Source organism: Parasteatoda tepidariorum, chromosome 8, assembly GCF_982258835.1.
Source record: "Parasteatoda tepidariorum strain Cologne lab strain chromosome 8, Ptep-v5.0, whole genome shotgun sequence".
Classification (NCBI taxonomy): Eukaryota; Metazoa; Arthropoda; class Arachnida; order Araneae; family Theridiidae; genus Parasteatoda; species Parasteatoda tepidariorum.
In genome coordinates, this window is record NC_141762.1 from 93,096,718 (window position 1) to 93,115,210 (window position 18,493).

The window sequence follows — 18,493 nt, forward strand, 5'->3', positions numbered from 1 at the left end:
TGAAACTTAGGGAAGTTAAAGCCAAATGTGTGCTAAATTGTAACTTTAAAAGTTCGTATGGCTTTAAATCACTCATTGTAAAAGTGTCTTTAATTATACATATGTAAAATTGTCAGTGAACAATATTATATACAGGGTATCAAGGTAATTGGAAAATCATGATTTGCAGTATGGCGCCAGGTATGGTGCGTAGTCGCCAAGGGAGAGAAGCTGGGTGACATACGCAGGATCGGCAACCTCGTACCCTTCTTCAGTATTTAAGAAGCTTCGAACATTACTCTGTGCACGCATACTTAATTTTACTTTTCTGTTTTTTAGCTTGTTATGTTTCAGTTGAATTTTACATATACGTTTTTAAGCTACAACGAAGTTTTTTTAATGGTTTTAGTCCCCTAGAAAGCAGTATTTAGACCAGCTTCTCAAGACAGATTCCGCAGAAAAACTGGTCTTATCGTTATGAGCTCAAGCTTGGTTTGGAAAGAATTCCGATATTGAGTCCAGTTTCGCCTTTACCCAGGTTTATAGGTGCTCTTCTTATCTCCGCTTGTTACGTTTCAGTTGTTAATAAATGCTTAGTTGATTTTTGTCATAGTTGTCTTCAACTTAATATGAGAGAGTTCCTCCCCCTCAGCAGTAAAAAGGGCTATAAGTGAAAATTCATATTGAATTAATTTTGCACTCAATTTCATAAATTCTTTAACTGCTTAAAAATCTTATTTTTCTTAATGTTGTTTGAAATGAGTTATGACTATTTTACATATTCATTAATTGTTATGATTGGGAGCTATTTGTTGCAGGGAAACATTATGGTCACTTCTCAATTAATTTCACCTGAAAAAAGAGTTTTTTTTTTTTTTTTTTGGTCAGTTTATGAAAGACTTAGAATAACAGTTCATAAACACGGAGCAAATTTGTCTTATTTTATTTGTAAATTTATTACAAGATAGAAGTGGAAAGGTCAGAGTACGAAGGTTTCGTACTCTTAATAGGATAAATTCGTTAAATAGAATAAATTCGACTCTTAACAATAAAAGTCAACTTATAAGGGTTTCACTGTATTTGAATTTATTGGGGCTGTGAGAAATGCACTCAAAAATGAAATCCATCGAGGGCCATGTTAAATGTTTAAAAAATGACCAGTACTAAGAGAACTGATAGAGATTTCTCTGACTTTCTGCATCATGTTGGTAGATCTCCATTGTTGGATTTGAATATCGGCATGATCAGTCAGTTTCCTTTGGATCCCATGCACCTGGTAGACCTGGTGAGGTAAGGAAACTGATGCTATATTGGATTAGAAATGGCATTAAAAAAAAGAAAACAGCACCAGAATCAGTGCCAAACAAGTTGAAGAAATATCAGACAGGCTCCTTTTCACAATGTATGCCTTCAGAATTCAGTCGCCCATCTAGGTCTTTAAAAGACATTGACAGGTGGAAAGCGACTGAATTCCGACAATTTTTATTGTACCTTGGGCCTGTTGTATTAAAAGACATATAACCGACTTGTCTTTAGGATCATTTTTTAAGCCTTCGTGTGGCAATTTCAACGCTAAGTAACCCATCTTTATCTTCTGATGAAGAATATACAAAGCTTTCTGAACAGATGTTCTTATCTTTTGTTGAAGATATTAGTATTTTTATGGTAAAAAAGCCATGGTCTACAATGTGCATAATCTTTTACACAGATGATGTTCGTCTTCATGGATGCCTTTCTTCCATGTTACCCTTTTGAGAACTTACTTAGTGAAATAAAACAACTATTAAGAACGCGGTCACATCATCTCGCCCAGGTATCCAAAAGAATTTCTGAAAGGTATGTTGAATGAACTTCCCCAGTAGAAAAATGTAAATGGCTTAATCCCATTAAAATCATTCTAAATAATGAGTTGTTTGAAAGAGAATTTGCCAGTGTGGTGGTTAACGGCATAAGATAATCAACGGTTAAGAGACAACTGTTTTCTTTCAAATGGTGGAAAATTTTACTTAATTGAACATGTAATCAACTGTTCAAGTGAAGAATGTGTTTTTCTCTGTAATGAGATAACTGTCGAAAGATCTTATTTTAATAGGCCGTGTTCCTCAGAAATAACTTACACTTTCTTATACAATAAGATTTTGAGTGGCATAGTTAAAGTGAAACTTAGGGAAGTTAAAGCCAAATGTGTGCCAAATTGTAACTTTAAAAGTTCGTATGGCTTTAAATCACTCATAGTAAAAGTGTCTTTAATTATACATATGTAAAATTGTGATACATTTTGAAATGCTTACTCAATTATTATTTTTCTTAGATTAATTATTTTGAAACAATTTCCAATGGGAAAAGCATCTACGCGTTTTTTGCTGAATTTATGCAGAAGGCTTATCACCATGGAATTGGCTATGACGTACAGCAGATTTGGGCGCAAAGGAAAAAAGTGTTTTGAAAACCTATCTGCCATTACGCACACCATCTTGGGTAATTTTATAGAATATTAAAATTTGTATTAATACTTTTTAAAGAGTCATTGTCTTGCACTAAAATGGATCAGCTGATCCATGGTTAAAAAAACCTGTCAATTATTTATTTTTATTTCATAAAGAATCTAGTTATGCTGTTCTGAAAGGAAAAAAAAAAAACGAAAGCAAAATTTATTGATCTAGGTTATCCAGTAGATAGAAAATAACTGCCTTCTTTCCCTAATTATAGTTAAATTCTTTTGTAAGCATTTAATTTATTTGCTATCATATTGTTGATTCCAGTTGCCTTGCAGCTCCAGTTAGTAGTCCATTGGTATACTTTTTGCATTTGTTTTCAAGCTAAAAGCAATTCTATTCTCCATGAAAGAATTGTCAAACTGGAGATGAGTTCAAACACTGCTAGTAGTATTTGCTTCATGTAATGTTTTCAGTATAACTATTTTTCTTTTAATTTAAAAGTATTAATCATAGTTCATGTCTTATTTTTTTCAGCTGCAACCTTAAAATGCTTCAAGGAAGCAAGCCGACGAAGACATAGCCGAAAAGTTTGGCAAAGTTCTCGCTACTGCCAGCGATTGGGAGGGGAGAAAGACGACAAAGGCTTCAACTAGCACAGAGTCTTTATTTTCAGAAACTATTGAATGCATCAAAGAGTATAATAAATTGTAGAAAATTAGTATGTTACTCCTTACTGTTTAATAAAAATATACTTCATTTATACATTTGACAATCATAGTGGCCTTAAGAGATATTTTGACACCTTTTTCTCGACAAGTGCCAAAAGTAAAAGAGATCTTAGCTAACTTAACGCTTAAATACGCCATCTGGGAAGAAGGCCGGATGCATGGCTTTGGCACTTCCCTCTCCTCCTGTTTTCAGTTGTATAAGAATGTACTATGCTATTTTAAAATATTTTTGATCTATTTGAAAATCAAGACAGAAACTAAGAATCTTCCTTCTGCTATGACTCTCCACTCGCTAATGGTGAACGCATGCAAAGTATCGACGTAGGTAGAGTTCTGCTCTTAATCGCCTGTAGCCCATTTCAATTGACCATGTTATAACTAAATAATTTTCAACCTTTAAGTCAGAAAATTTCACTACTGTTATTTTATTGTGATAATTTGAGTGTAAATATTACATTTTTAAATCAGATTTCTGAAAATCGAACCTGATGCTGTGAAGATTAGGAGTTTTGTTTTCCAAACATGCTATATTAGTTAAATACAGATTATACAATACTAAAGATTTTTAAACGTCCCAACAAAAAAAGTTTATTAATCTAAATGAAAACATATTGTAATTTTAATCTACAAAGTAAAAATATAGATGCTATAAAAAATTATTGCTCAAATCACTAAAAAAGATTAAAATTACTTCATAGTATAAATGTCTGCTTGTACCCGGAAAAAGAGAAGAAAACATGTAACAAAACTATTTAATTTCTAGCTTATTTTCTAGAATAATAGTAACACCAAAATTTATTAAATGTTATACGCATGACTTTCCCGAGGAAAAGTAGATAGCTTATAGAAAAGAAATGAAAAAGAAAAATTAAGCTACAAACTTTAAAATTCTGAAAATTTTGGTAATATAATTTTAAACAAGCTAGCACGGTTTTGTCATCAACTTTTCTCGGGTCACAAACAGGCACGAATAATTTCAAAAATAACGTAATTTTGGTGATTGTCGGCATTCCACAGCATTCGTTTTTTGAATATCGTGTTGACGATGTCGATCGGCAATGTATAACGTTTGTAACTGTTGAGAGATATCGATCGACATTCCGCAACGTCTCTTACAATATCTTTTTTTCGATATTGAAAATACGTTGTAAAGGTGTTCATTTTATATTGTTAATAAAAACTACGTTCACAGGCTTTTCTCTTTATCTTAGTAATTATTTAGTGTTTAATGTTGAAATTCTATCTCAACGGTTTTTGGGCAAGGCTTTTTTCGTTCTTATCGATAACTTATATTTATTCAAATTTTAAAATATATTTTATCTTTATAATTGATTTTTTTTTCTTCACTGGGGGGATAAATTTAATCTAGACGCTCTTTTACTTATGTGAACTCATTACCAGAGTTAAATAAAATGCTAACTGATTCTTCTAAAAGGGTACATTTTATCTAGAAAGAGAAACATTTTTTAGTTAAAAAATAAGCCTGAAATAAACTTATATATTTTATTTTCTACAAGTTAAGGCGGCACAGTACTTAATTTTCGACCAAAATTTCGATATTTTTTTTATTGCATTTTTTGAAAGATTGAACATTTTTAAGTATGTGTACAAAATTTCAGAGCGATACTTTGATTTTAAAAGAAGTTATGACATTTTTTAATTGTTATTGTCACTAATCAGCTGTCAAAGGGGGCGTGGCTCAATGTAAACAAACATTCAATGCGTGCGTTTTTAGCAACAAAAATATGCCATGAATCAATTTTTATTTTAGTAGATAAAAGCTGTAAGCTAAAGCAAGTTACCAAGTGATATTTTTCATATGCTGTGTTCACATCTAATTGATTATTTTGTTTTTTAGAGTGCTTCTAGCTGGTTATCAACGTTTTTTTACAACAACGGTCTTTTTCAAGGCCATATTTAAATACTTTTTTGTTATCGTTTCGTTATTTTTTTTGTTGAATAGTTAGTTATATTTTTATTTGTTGCTTTTTGTTATATATTTTTTTAAAATGCCACGCAGAAAGCGAGCATGCACTGCACATCAACAGAGTGCTCTGAAACGTTGGAGCAAAGGGCAAAGCGATGATTTGTTGAATTCTGCTGCTGTAAATGCTGAAAAAAACACTTCCCTGAGACTTTCAAATGCAGATAGTGTGGTACGTTCTGCAAATTATGATGAGAATATTCCAAATTCTCCTCATTATATACTTGTTGACATAAATCAAGTTAGTGGATTATTTGATACCCTTTTGTGTGATATGTGCCACAAATCCTCTTTGAAGCTTGTTTTGGGTAAACAAAGTGGATTTTCACATGAACTGAGAGTAGTTTGTGAAGCTTGCAATAATGTAAACAGAATCAACAGCTCTAAAAAAGTCTGTGAGAACACTCACATCAAACAAGTTGCCAAAAACTCAGCCAATTCCTATGATATCAATATTAGAATTGTGCAAGGAATTTTGAGCCTTGGACTTGGATTTTCTGCTCTAGAAACTCTTTGCATGCATATGAATATGAATATAATGTCTAGCAGAACATTTTGTGTAATTAAAACACAACTGGGTAATACTATTTGTAATTTTACAAATAGTTTGTTGAAAAATATACACATTGATGTACGAAATGAGTATGGATGTGAAAATACTGATGATATTGTGGATATCGCTGTCTCATATGATGGAAGTTGGTTGACCAGAGGTCACTCATCTCAAATTGGAGTTGGATGTGTGATAGACCTTCTTACAGGATATGTTATAGACTTTGAAGTCATGTCCAAAAAATGTTATCAGTGTGAACATTCAAAGACAACTTTGGGAGAGAATTCTGCAGAATTCCACATGTGGTACATTGGGCACAAAGCCACTTGTAGCATTAATCACCGTGGATCATCTGGCTCGATGGAGGTAGCAGCAGCTTTAAAAATATGGCAGCGTTCTGAGGAGAGAGGTTTCCGGTATACGACAGTCTTATCCGATGGTGATTCAAAAGCATACAAGGAGCTGTGTAGCAACAATATATATGGTGATAGCATTCCAATAATTAAAGAAGAATGCATTAATCACGTAAGCAAAAGACTTGGCACAGCTTTGAGAAATGCAGTTAAGGAATGGCGGGCAAAAGGAGTGACCTTAGGAGGGAAGAAATACGGAAGCTTGAAGGAGGAAACTATTAAAAAACTTACTCGCTATTATAGTAATGCCATTCGAAGCAATAAGGGAAATTTGCCCGAGATGAAAACAGCAATATATGCTACTCTTTTTCATAACTCATCAACAGACAATAAGCCACAACATCAAAAATGTCCAAAAGGAGAAAATTCTTGGTGTTTTTACCAGGCAGCACTTGCTAAAGGTAAAACGCCAGGATCTCATGCACAATACATAAAAACACCTATCAGCCCGATACATTTGGAGAAAATAGTGCCAATATATCAGCGCTTGGCATCTGATGAACTCTTAAAAAGATGCATTAGATGCTCTACGCAAAATCAAAATGAAACTTTCCATAGCATGATATGGAAGAAATGTTCAAAGGACTATTCAGCCTCCCTTGAACGTGTAAGAATAGCAGTGTGTGAAGCGATTTGCGAATGTAATGTTGGGACTTTAAACACTTACAAAGAGTTATCTAATGTCAACAATGTACCAATGAATAAGTCTGCCATATCTTTGGCAAATTTTAAAGACTATAGACGGTCTTATTTCCGAAAAAAGAAAAGAAGTGCAGCATATGTGATGGCGCAACAAAAAATAAAACGTGCCCGCATTCAAAGAGAAAAGACCATAAGGAAAACAGAAGGAGTTTCTTACAAAGCGGGCCAATTCTGAACAATTTATTAAAAAAAAAAGATTATTTGTAATATATAATGCTGAAAATAATTTTGTTAATTTTTTTTTTTTTTAGAAAAACTGTCGGGATCTATTCACCAATTTGTGTTTTATTTATTCATTTTTATGAATGGAATTAAAAATAATAACATACTTTAATTGTTGACAAATCTAAAAATATTTTTTAATAATTAGATTATATAAAATTTTCATTGCTAGTTCATATTTTTTTCTGGATAAAGCAACATAGATATTTATGTGAATTGTGTGAATATCTGATTTTATTTTAGTATTATTTTTCAGACACATTAAACTTATTTAAAAATTAAAATTTTTAGTTTTATTATATTTGATTTAAAACATTGAATTTTTGCTCACAACTGATAACAAGTATAATCTATAAAAATTTGAGAAAAAATATGTTAAATAGTTTTCGTGTTTGTAATGAAGTAATATCATTTTTTCGACTCTTAATTTTATGGTACTATATTGTATGCAAAAACTACTAAAACTTTATTATAAATAGACTCTAAGCTTTCAAATTTGTTTTTGGTACTCATAAATATATGGTAAATAATTATTTGCATACAAGTTGTGCATGTGATTTCTCTAAATAAATTTTTTTCTAGTTTCAGAACTTTAAATGACTTTTTCTCAGCTTTCTATTTTGGGGTATTTCAATGCATTCAAAATGCTAAGGCTTTTTTAAAAAGCGACTCAGAGCTCTAAAATTTTTTGTGAGTGTTTTGAGATATATGTTGTTTAAAAATTTGCATGGAATAAGCTTTGTGATTAAAAGAATTTTCTTAAATGATTCTTAAAGTCAAAAAATGTTACTTTTTGGCGTTTTTTTGGAACTAAATTGAAAAAAAAATTCTAATTAAATAACTATCACATATATTTACTATTCCATGCAAATTTTTATGTTAAAATGTTTAATTAACATTTTCAAAAAAAAATTTTTTAAATAAGTCTATTTTTAAAAAAGCCTTAGGGTTTTTAAAAAGTTTAAAAAAATTCAATTTTTTTGAAATATTGAACAAACTACTGATTTTTAAAAAGAATTTCTCCTCAAAAAGTTTTATTTCATGTTATTTCTTTCTTTCATTATCTTTTGTATTTTAAACTTTTTAATTTAAAATAACAGTTATTTATTTTTTAGTACCGTGCCGCCTTAAGGATATATACTTTTTAGGTATGAATGTTGCAGCTATGCAGTTGCAGTCGCAGAATTCATTGAATAACACAAATCTGAGAACATTTTCATAACAACTTTCACGACAGCATGGGCTAGGTTAATGATTTAACAAGAAATAGATGAATTAGGAGATTCTGTCCTTATCATGATACAGACTCAATTATATGTGCAAGGAACGGAGACAATAGGGAGATTTCGCACTTTTATGTTAGTTTCCGTGAGCTCTCGTATGTAAGATTGAAGCAACTGCGCATGCTCGCTTTTATTTTTGATCCTATGTATCTTCGACGCTACGTTTACGTTACAAAGACAGAGCTACTAGCACGCTGTTCATAGCTGTTAAATGCTATTTTCTGTTTCAGCCTACCTTCGAACTAAAACCAAGGACATGAAATGCGAATTTGAGAAATGCATTGATTAAATTTAGAAATGAATAGTGTGATCTTTCAACCATTGGTTCATTCAATAAAAAAATAATTTATTCGTTTCTGTTATGATAAAATCAAAAAGTAATCTTAATCGTTTTTTATCTATTTGTCTTCTCTTGTTTTCAACGCCAGCAACTCAGTGTGTGCTTACATTCTCTGTGGTCACGCTGCTGTGTGCAGCTGTTTTATGTTCACGTCCTTTTTTTTTGTAACTCATGTTTCATAATTAAAAAATAATCTTCTAATAAGTATTTCTTTATCTATGTTATTTTATTTAATACTTAGTACACTTCATTCAAGAGGTTATGGGCCCAGCGATTAATCTGCTATTATAAAATATTCTTCGCGAACCGATATCGTTGTTAGGCCTAACTTAGAGATAAACATTGACTCTGTGTATTTTGTTGAGTTTTGGTTATGAAGCTTAAAACTCATATAGAAAAATTAAAAGGTTCAGTGCACTGGTCTAAGTGGAAACGGCAAGTTGATTTGTTATTACGTCATAATGACGTGTTGGATATCGTAAATGGAAGTAGGAAATTAACTGAAAGTGCTACGAGTGAGGAAAGAACTGTATATGAAAAGCAAGAAAGAACTTTTTCCAAAGATGATGCCTTAGCCCAGTTAATTTTGGTTGGTAATATGGATGATAGCAATGAAGAATCAACTTCTACATGTGACAATTCTAAAGTCACTTGGGAGAAACTGCTGCCAGTTTATGAACAGAGTTCAGGTCAAAGACTTGATAGATTAATGGAAAACTTTTTTGCAGTAAAAGATATGGATGACACATTGCTAAACTACAATGAAATTTTACCGAGCTTAATGATGAGCTAAATAGAGTTGCTAAAAAAGGTGTTGATTGTTCCGTTCCCCTTCTTGATGCCTGCTAGAACTAATGCTCGAAAAATCTTGGTGACTTGTAGATACAACCATTGTATTGAATCATATACCCTTTACACCGGCCCAATTTTTATTTCCTGGGTAGGAAATTTTTAGCTACCCTGTGCATTTTGCAGAAATTTTCAGTAACGAACCTTCTACTAAAGAAAATTTAACTCGACGTAAACTTTATCAAACTAGACTTTTACGTCAAATTTGGACAAAATGGAAAAATAACTATTTGATGCAGTTACGAAATGCACCTAAATTCGTTAACCCTTTGCAAGAAAAGATCTGAAAGTGGGAGATGTGGTGTTGCTTGAAGGAACCACTAAATCTAAATTTTTATGGCATCTTGGTACTATTGAAGAAGTCATTATTGGTCGAGATGGTCGTATAAGATCGTGTAGAGTCAAAACATCTAGGGGAACTAAAGTTTTATGCTATTAACTTATTGGTAGTTCATATAGAGTTACTTACATTTGTCATAAAAGTGCTATATTTTGTCCTCAAGGCTATTGTAGGTTGTTTTTTCTAGTTTAATTAAATTTAATTTTTCCTTCAGGAAGCTCTTTTCTTGCTAACGTTTTCAACACTTTTGCAAAAACATACGAAGATGCACGGAAGGACCTCTCTATAACTGAAGAAAGGTCGGATTTGGAATCCGATGCTGAGAAAGGCAAAAGGCGTAAAATCGATAAGAAACTAAATATTGGATCGTCATCAGATGAAGATGTGCCCGTACCTACATTTCTAAGCAATTCACTCACATTTTCTGAATCAACGGGTATAGTAGCCCCGACTGTTCCTGTAGATTTCTTTCTTGAAAGTCGGCCACAGGAGCAACAGTTGCCAGAAGGCAGTGGTGTTATTGCTGCTAATGATGAGAGACCGGATCTTATCTTCCTGCTGGTAAATTAATGTACTTTAAGAAACTGGCCACTAGATGGAGCATAAAACTTTCTTTTAGATTTCTTTTTTTTTTCCTGAAGAGAAGTGGCAGTCGAGATTAAAAAAGATGGATGACGGTTTTCGATAAATATTATGTCTTTGTTAATATTTGTCTGGGATGTATCAATAATGTCTGTGATATGCATCTATAGCTTTTGAATAAATTAATTCAAGATGCAGGCGACTCGTCTTTATGAGAAAATTTAAAAGTCTTTACAGTACCTTATTGGCTCAAATTGTTTATAGCTGTATTAATATTACGACTTATACTACTTGTTATTTTTCTAGATGATGATACATCTCATATTCCCAGTGAGGATTTATCAGGATCATCCACGCCCACCACTGGTAAGTTGATAATTAATTGTTTTATATGGTAAGTTGATAATTAATTGTTATGACTCGTAATACTTTCAACATTGATTTTTGGTATTTTTTTTCGACAATCAGGTTCTGATGAAACAAATGATGCTTATGGACGAAAAATTGAAGCTGATTCTACAGAATCAGCAAACATTATATAATATGTTACAAGGTAATGCTTCTTGTAAATGAAAATTTCAGAAAGAAATTTTAACTTCCAAAGAGATTTAAAGATGTCGCAGGTACTGCTATTTTAATTTTTTTTATGTACAATTATATGATATCAGGAAAAATAATCTCAAAGAAAATTATTTTATGTTTAAGGCAAAGATGACCTATGGACCCGCTGGCCAAAATTTATGAATTGTCTGGGCCTGCTCTCTAACTTAGGAGAAAAAATAGGGTAATATGAGGAAGGATTAGGGAAAAGGGGGAAATGCACTTTCTTTACTGAGAGTGGGATTTTTTCGAATGTTGTTTTGATTGCCATTTTTGATTACCTTTGCTCAATTTGTTGAAATTGCTTTGTTATTATGTCCGATGATTTTTATAAGAAACGGCCCTCTTTATATTAATACTTTTGACGACTTGGAACGGAATTTGGATAATGATTTTTTGGATGTGGACAAATCTATGGTTTCTTAAATTGATGCTGACAACATGGAACGGAATACGGACGATGATTTTTTGGGTACGGACAGGCCCATTGCTTCGCAAAATGATGCTGAGGATATTGAACAAATCAGGATCCAGAGAAAGCTATAAGCAGTCTCGAATATAGTTCCTGTAGAAAGATGTTTAAAAATCTTTGCGAAAACATGTGTGTAAATTTCATTCGGCTGAAATTCAATCACTGTGTCCTTCTTTAAACAAGGTAAAGTTTTTCAATTTCCTTGTAATATGTGTTCAAAACATATAATGATATTTTCAATCTATGCCTTCACGAAAAAACTGCTTATGGTATTATTGATATAAAGTCTGATGATTGCCCCGAGTGTAATTTTAAGGGATCAAAGAAGGATTTAAAAATACATTTTGAAGCAGATCACGACATTGACATTGAAGAGGAAACTCTTCAATTCGAAAGTGAAAACTACTTTGTAGCATGGAAAGCAAAACTGGAGAGTGATCATGCTTTTAGTTTTGTTAAAGAACGTGATGTTGCTCATACTTCTGCTAGTGTGGAAAAACAGTTCTTCATTTGTAACAGATCTGGTTACTATAAATGTAAAGGGCTGAGAGTCTTAAAACGCAAGGCAGTAGAAAAATAAATGACTATTGCTCTGCTGGCATCACTGTTAACAGTTCCGCAGATGGGTGCCTTGTAAAATATATTAAAACACATATTGGTCATACAAATGAAATCGGACATTTGTCATTAACTGAAGAAGTTTCCTTGCTGCCAAAATCGCAACAGGGATTTCACTTACTAAAATTTTAGATGATGTTAGAGACAATATTCCTCCATCCGGAATTAAGCAAGTTCGTTTGTTAAGGTATCCGATCACCTTTTTTCAGCAAAAATATAAATTCATTTTAATATAAAATGAACATTTTGCTTTCTAAATCTGTTTCATTTTAGTTTCTAGCTTTAATAGAACCGAAGTTATAGCACTTTAAAGCGAGCTCTTCCAATAAATTGTGAAACCGGAAGTCATGCTCTTGTAACAGGTAGTTCTTCCCTTCGTCTAGTTTCGGTTTGGTTTTGCTTGGGATTGCCTTTCTGACGTACAATTGCATATTATTTATTTTAAATAGTATTTTTTAAATGTTTTTTAGAAATGGCAACATATTTATTCAGTTATTTTAAGGATTTAAACCTGGCAATTCTGTCAGATCAGATCCTTGTTTACATTTTGTACAAGCGATTGCGCTCTAAATTCGTAGTTTGATTAATCTGATTTTTTGTCATATTGTCAAATATTACTTAATTATTATCAAATTTTATTTTATTATACCTGTATTTAAATCTTATTCTACCATACTTTGTTTTAGTATTTTGTCATACTTAGTTTTGAAATGGGCACGTCGATCGCTCGTAATCGAAACCGTCAATTCAAAGGCAATCGTTTTACAAACGTTGCTAAAATGACAGAAAGCACAGCAAGCTCTTCAAAACTGAATGAAACGTTACTTAGTAATGTTGATGACGACAATGTAGAATTTTGTGGAAATAGAATTATGGACATAAATATTCTGAAATTATTGTTTGCTAAACTAGCATGCTCTAAATGTTTCTATTTGGGATTGAGTTTCAAAGAGAAGTCCAGATATGGACTCTGCTCACACCTTGTGATAAACGTATTTTACTGAAGGATTTTCTGCTTCACCAAAAGTGAAAAGTGCTCCAGCCTCATTTATGGTATGAGAAAACTTGGCAAAGGCCATTCTGGATCCAAACTGTTTTGTGCCACAATGAACTTACCACCCCCACCAGTAAAATCAGCCTTTTTGAAAACCAAAGCGAAATTGTTGAAAGCTGTCTCTGATGTTGCTCTAACTTCTATGAAAGAGGCTGCAAAAGAGGTGAAGAAGCTTTCAAAAACTATTGGAAAATACGCAGCTTGAGGAGTTTCTGTTGATGGTACATGGCAGCGCAGAGGCTACTCTTCACTGAATGGTTGCGGTGCTGCAATATCAATTGATACAGGCAAAGTTGTTGATGTGGAGGCTATGTAGTCGTTTTGCATGACATGTAAAAAGATTTCATCAATGAAGCCTAGGACTGAAAAAGAGTCATCTAGTGCAGACCACATTTGTCGCTGCAACTATGAAGGGACTGCAGGGAATATGGAAGTCGTTAGGGCGTCGAGGATTTTTCAAAGATCTATTGAGCGTCGAGGCCTTGTCTACAACAAGTACTTTGGTAAAGATTGTATTCAAGTAAAGATATATACCTAGCTATTTTTTTATGATTTGCTTTCTTAAAACTATTTTTATATTCATAACTAATAATAAAATCGCTCAACGTCATGGTTGGAATAGAATTTTCAGAAACTTGCTGTCAAAGGTGATCGGCCACCTTCAAATAAAGATCTGCAAATGGAATTTGAAGCTTGGGACCGTGATGCTGCAAGTATCGATCTTTGGGTAAATCACAAAGATAAAAAAGATGTTTTATTTTATACATTTCGAGATAACGTTTGTCTAAAGTATCAAAATTTACAAAGTGATGATTTTCTGCTTATTATTATGACTGAAGCACAGAAAGAAATGTCAACTAAATATGTTCCTGAACGCATATGTATCGATAGAACCCATGGCACAAATGCTTATGATTTTCAACTGACAACATTGCTAGTCCTCGATGACATGAGGCAAGGACTTCCATGCGCCTTCATGATTTCCAAGTAAAGTCAATCAAGATACATGTGCTGTGTTTTTTAATGAGATTAGAGATGTTGTAGGGGATATCTCAACTGCAATTTTTATGTCTGATATGGCTGAAACTTATTATAATGCCTGGTTATTAACATTTCACACTATCCCTACTAACAGACTTTGTTGTGCCTGGCATGTTGATAATGCCTGGAGAAACAATCTTAACAAAATAAAAAACCAAGATCTACGTGTTTTTGTGTACTAAATTCTAAAAACTTTGATGTACGAAATTGATGTAAATACATTTGAAGTTCTGCTTAAAAAAACTAAAGATATGTTTTCTTTAAATGATGAACTAAAGCAGTTTGTAGACTACTTTTTTCAGTTTTATGGAAATAATTCAGCTTGCTGGGCTTACTGTTATCGAACAAACCTTGGAATCAATACCAACATGCATCTTGAAAGTATGCACCGGACACTGAAGTATATTTTATTTCAAGGGCAAAAAAAGTAAAACGGTTAGACCAGATAATGAGATAAACTGTTTGATATACTTGTTATTTTGAATAAAGGCAAGCTAGTACCAAAGCTGAGTGACTTGCATTTAAGACATAAGACTAGCCTTACATTTCTCTTGACTCGTTAATGAAATCAACGATTCGTTCGTTGTACTTTCTTCGACTGACCACGCAACAACCTATATGGTTAAAGTGAACAATAAAAACTGTTCTTGTCGATTACGTTGTGATGAATGTAGTGCCTGTTTGCATACATATACTTGCACCTGTATAGATGCAAGTATTAGAAATAATATCTGCAAGCATATTCATTTGACATGCAAGTACTTGCAGTTGAAAAAATGCATAGTTAAAGTGGGTGTGAAAATAATAAATTTGTTGACGACTCGTGATCGCCAAGGTATTTTTGAACCCAATATTGATATGCGGGGTTGGCTTTGTTATATTTTAATAAATCGCCAACTTTGGATCTCCAACCCAGGCTTCTCCTGTGTCTGTTGGGAACGATTGCATTCACTTTTAATTTCAAACTTGTGGCGACTTGCAGAATTCAAAAATTCTACATGTTTTTGTTAACTTTTTAAATTATTTCGTTTTTGAAAGACTTTAATATTTTAACTTTCTTTAAAATTTCAGATATTTTTAGATATGTAACTTTATCGAATTTATTTGGCTATTAACTTTTTCTTCTTAAAATATATTTAACTATATTTCTAGCTATATATAGTGAACAAGTTTCAATTTCTTTTTAAACATTTGTTTTCTTTTTGAGCAAACAGATGGCAGCATCAGTTCTACTGTTGGGTTGTTAAGATCCAGAACAAGCTTTTAATGTTATTTTCGGTTTACGTTTTTTGTTTTTTTTTGTTTTTTGTTTCTACTTATTTAATATAGTTTGATAAATTAAAGTTTTAAAAACTTTGTTAAATGAGGCTACACAGTACCCTAAAATTCACAAAAATATGCAAAAATTTTTTTTTTGCATTTTTGGGTGGCTAATGCGGTTGGGAAGCACGGTGAAAAATTTTACATCTGAGATCTAATTAGTTTTAGAGATATTGGGATTTTTCCGAGTCGAGTCAAACTCACAATTTGACAAGCGAGGGGGCGTGGTTAGTTTCATTTTCTTTTAAATCTAATTTTAAAACTTTTTTTTTTTAAAAAAAAACTTATTTTCTTTCGATGATTATTAATTTTCACTTTCACCAAAAGTTCTCAACTTTCACTTCTAGAAGCATTGTTGTTTATTTATGTTCGGCGTTTGTTTGATGCCTTCTAAAGTTGTGTTTTTACTAAATTTTTATTTATAAAAGGTCTTTTTTAAGACTAATGTTTTTTAATTTATAAGTACATTCGTAACAGAATATTAGTTATACTTTATTGACTGAATATTAGTTATCTTTTTTTTGATAAAATGCCACGAGTGAAACGCTCAAGAGAAGCCAAGAAACAAAATGTTTTGAAGAGATGGCAGACGACTAAAAACAGTTGTTCTGATATTCAGTCACCTACAACTGAAAGCATTTTGAGAATTCAAGATACAACTTTTTCTAAAGAAGGCACATAAGTTAAAACTGATAATATTGTTTACTTCTAATTACATTCTTGTTGACAGCGAAAATTTAGCTGGCTTGTTTAAAAATCTACTGTGCAGTTCTTGTTCAAATGCTTCCCCCAAACTTTGTTTTGCACAAAGAAATGGATTCGCACATAAATTGACTGTTGTGTGTGCGACATGTAGTGAAGCAAACAGTGAAACATGCTCTTCTAAAAAATTGCACCTGCAGAATTTATCAAAAACAGAATGTGTAAATGCCCCAAATCAAGCTTCTAATGGACCTTTTGATGTGAACATGAGATTTCTTCAAGGGATGTTGAGTTTGGGACTTGGGGACGCAGCATTACAAAAATTTTGCATGCACATGAACTTACACCTTATATCAAGTAAAACATTTCGGTATTATAAAGCAAAAATTCTAGGTCATCTTACTGCGACAAATAAGATTTTTCTTGATATTCATAAAAAAAATAAAAGAAGCATATGGTTCAAGTAATGAGAGTGATATTGTGGATATTGGCGTGTCGTACGATGGGAGTTGGCTTACTCGAGGGCATACTTCAAACATTGGTATTGGTTACGTAATTGACATGCGCACAGGTTTTGTAGTAGACTATGAGGTAATGTCAACAAACGAAGTGTGCGCTTGGTGATGATAGCGATGAATTCAATGTGTGGTATGAAGGTCATCGAGACAGTTGCAGCATTACACATGTTGGATCGTCTGGTTCGATGGAAGTCAATGCTGCCATTAAACTGTGGGAAAGGTATGAAAATATTGGTTTTCGTTACACCACCTTGCTCTCTGATGGTGATTCAAAGACCTACCTAGAATTAAAAGATAAAAAGGTTTATGGTGATGAGTGCATGATAAAAAAAGAAGAATGTATTAACCACGTCAGTAAAAGGCTAGGAACAGCATTAAGGCAGTCTGTGAAAACTTGGAGAATGAAAGGTGTTACTTTAGGTGGAAAGAAGCATGGTAGCTTAAAAGAAGAGACCATAAAGAAACTGACGAGGTACTATGCGAATGCAATTCGCAAAAATAAAGGCAATGTTGAAGGAATGAAAACTGCAATATTTGCTACCCTGTATCATGCAATATCAACAGACCACAAGCCTCAGCATAAGAAGTGTCCTACTGGTACAGACTCGTGGTGCTTCTACCAGTCAGCATTGTCTCGAGGCAAAATGCCAGGAGCTCATAAAGATTGGGTAAAGACACCAATAGATGAGAAACATTTACCAACGCTTAGCCTCAAACGAGTTGTTGAGCAGATGTGTTAGAGGCCAAATTCAAAATTCTAACGAAACATTACATTCTGCAATTTGGAATAAGTGTTCTAAGGAAAATACTGCTTCAAGAAATCGTGTGTTGATTGCTGTGTCAAGTGCTGTTTCCGGATATAACGTTGGAACATTAAAATCTGTAGAAGCTTCGCAGAATGTGAATGGTCTCACTACAAGTTTAACCACTAAGGCACGTCTGTTTAAGTTTTCTTCGACTGGAGGTAACTTCGCAACTGTGCTATGAGGGCACGTAATTTCCATCTGGAGATACTCTTTTTTTATTAATAGAAATACATTTAAAATAAATCAAAGACTTAATCTTTTAAAACGAACATAAAATATTTATTTCTTCTCTTCTAGATCAATGTAACGGATACTTTTTATTTCATTACTAATGCAGACTTATTAATTCACTGTCGCCTCTAATCGGAAACAAGAATCTGTTTATAACTTTTCATTCTAAATTTTCAACTGCTAAATGTTTCAGTTGCATGGTTGTAATAATTCTCATAAATTTGTTGGCGGCTCGTGATCGCCAAGGTGTTCCTTTAAACCCATGTTGATATGCTAGTTGGCTTTCTTTTGGCTATGATATATTATGATAAATCGCCAATTTTGGATCTCCTACCCGTACTTTCTATGTCCGTTGGGAATAATTATATTCACTTTGAATTTCAAAATTGTGGAGGCTGGGTGTGCTCTTTTTTGGGCCTTCCCAGTCTCAATTTCCAACCGTCAGAAATGATATTCTGGCTGTATGATCTCTCAATAGAGAGTATTCTGATTTCATCCCTTTGAGGGATTTCATATTTTTGGAGTAAGAAATGGCCATTCTCTGTCACCATTTATGCTTAATAAAATAAATTCATTTTAACGAGTTATATATTGTTTCCTGAACATTATCCATTTTTAGTATTTTCATAATCAAAATAAATGTATTTTTGTATGGCTAAGTAAAAATCCACTATACGAATATTGGCGGCTAAGGACGGAGGACAAACCTCCTCCACAG

At 32.8% G+C, this 18,493-nt stretch overlaps 1 protein-coding gene across 1 annotated transcript; it reads left to right on the forward strand.

Annotated features, from left to right (window-relative positions):
- The first annotated feature begins 849 nt into the window (after positions 1 to 849).
- On the forward strand, positions 850 to 7,065 carry LOC147806542 (uncharacterized). Its single transcript, XM_087169413.1, has one exon. It carries the CDS (start codon positions 5,155 to 5,157, stop codon positions 6,970 to 6,972), a length of 1,818 nt encoding a protein of 605 aa, XP_087025539.1. The 5' UTR covers positions 850 to 5,154; the 3' UTR covers positions 6,973 to 7,065.
- Positions 7,066 to 18,493: the final 11,428 nt, after the last annotated feature.

Bases quoted from the DNA above. Each gene is read 5' to 3' on its own strand.
- LOC147806542 (XM_087169413.1), top strand. From the start codon at position 5,155: ATGCCACGCAGAAAGCGAGCATGCACTGCACATCAACAGAGTGCTCTG.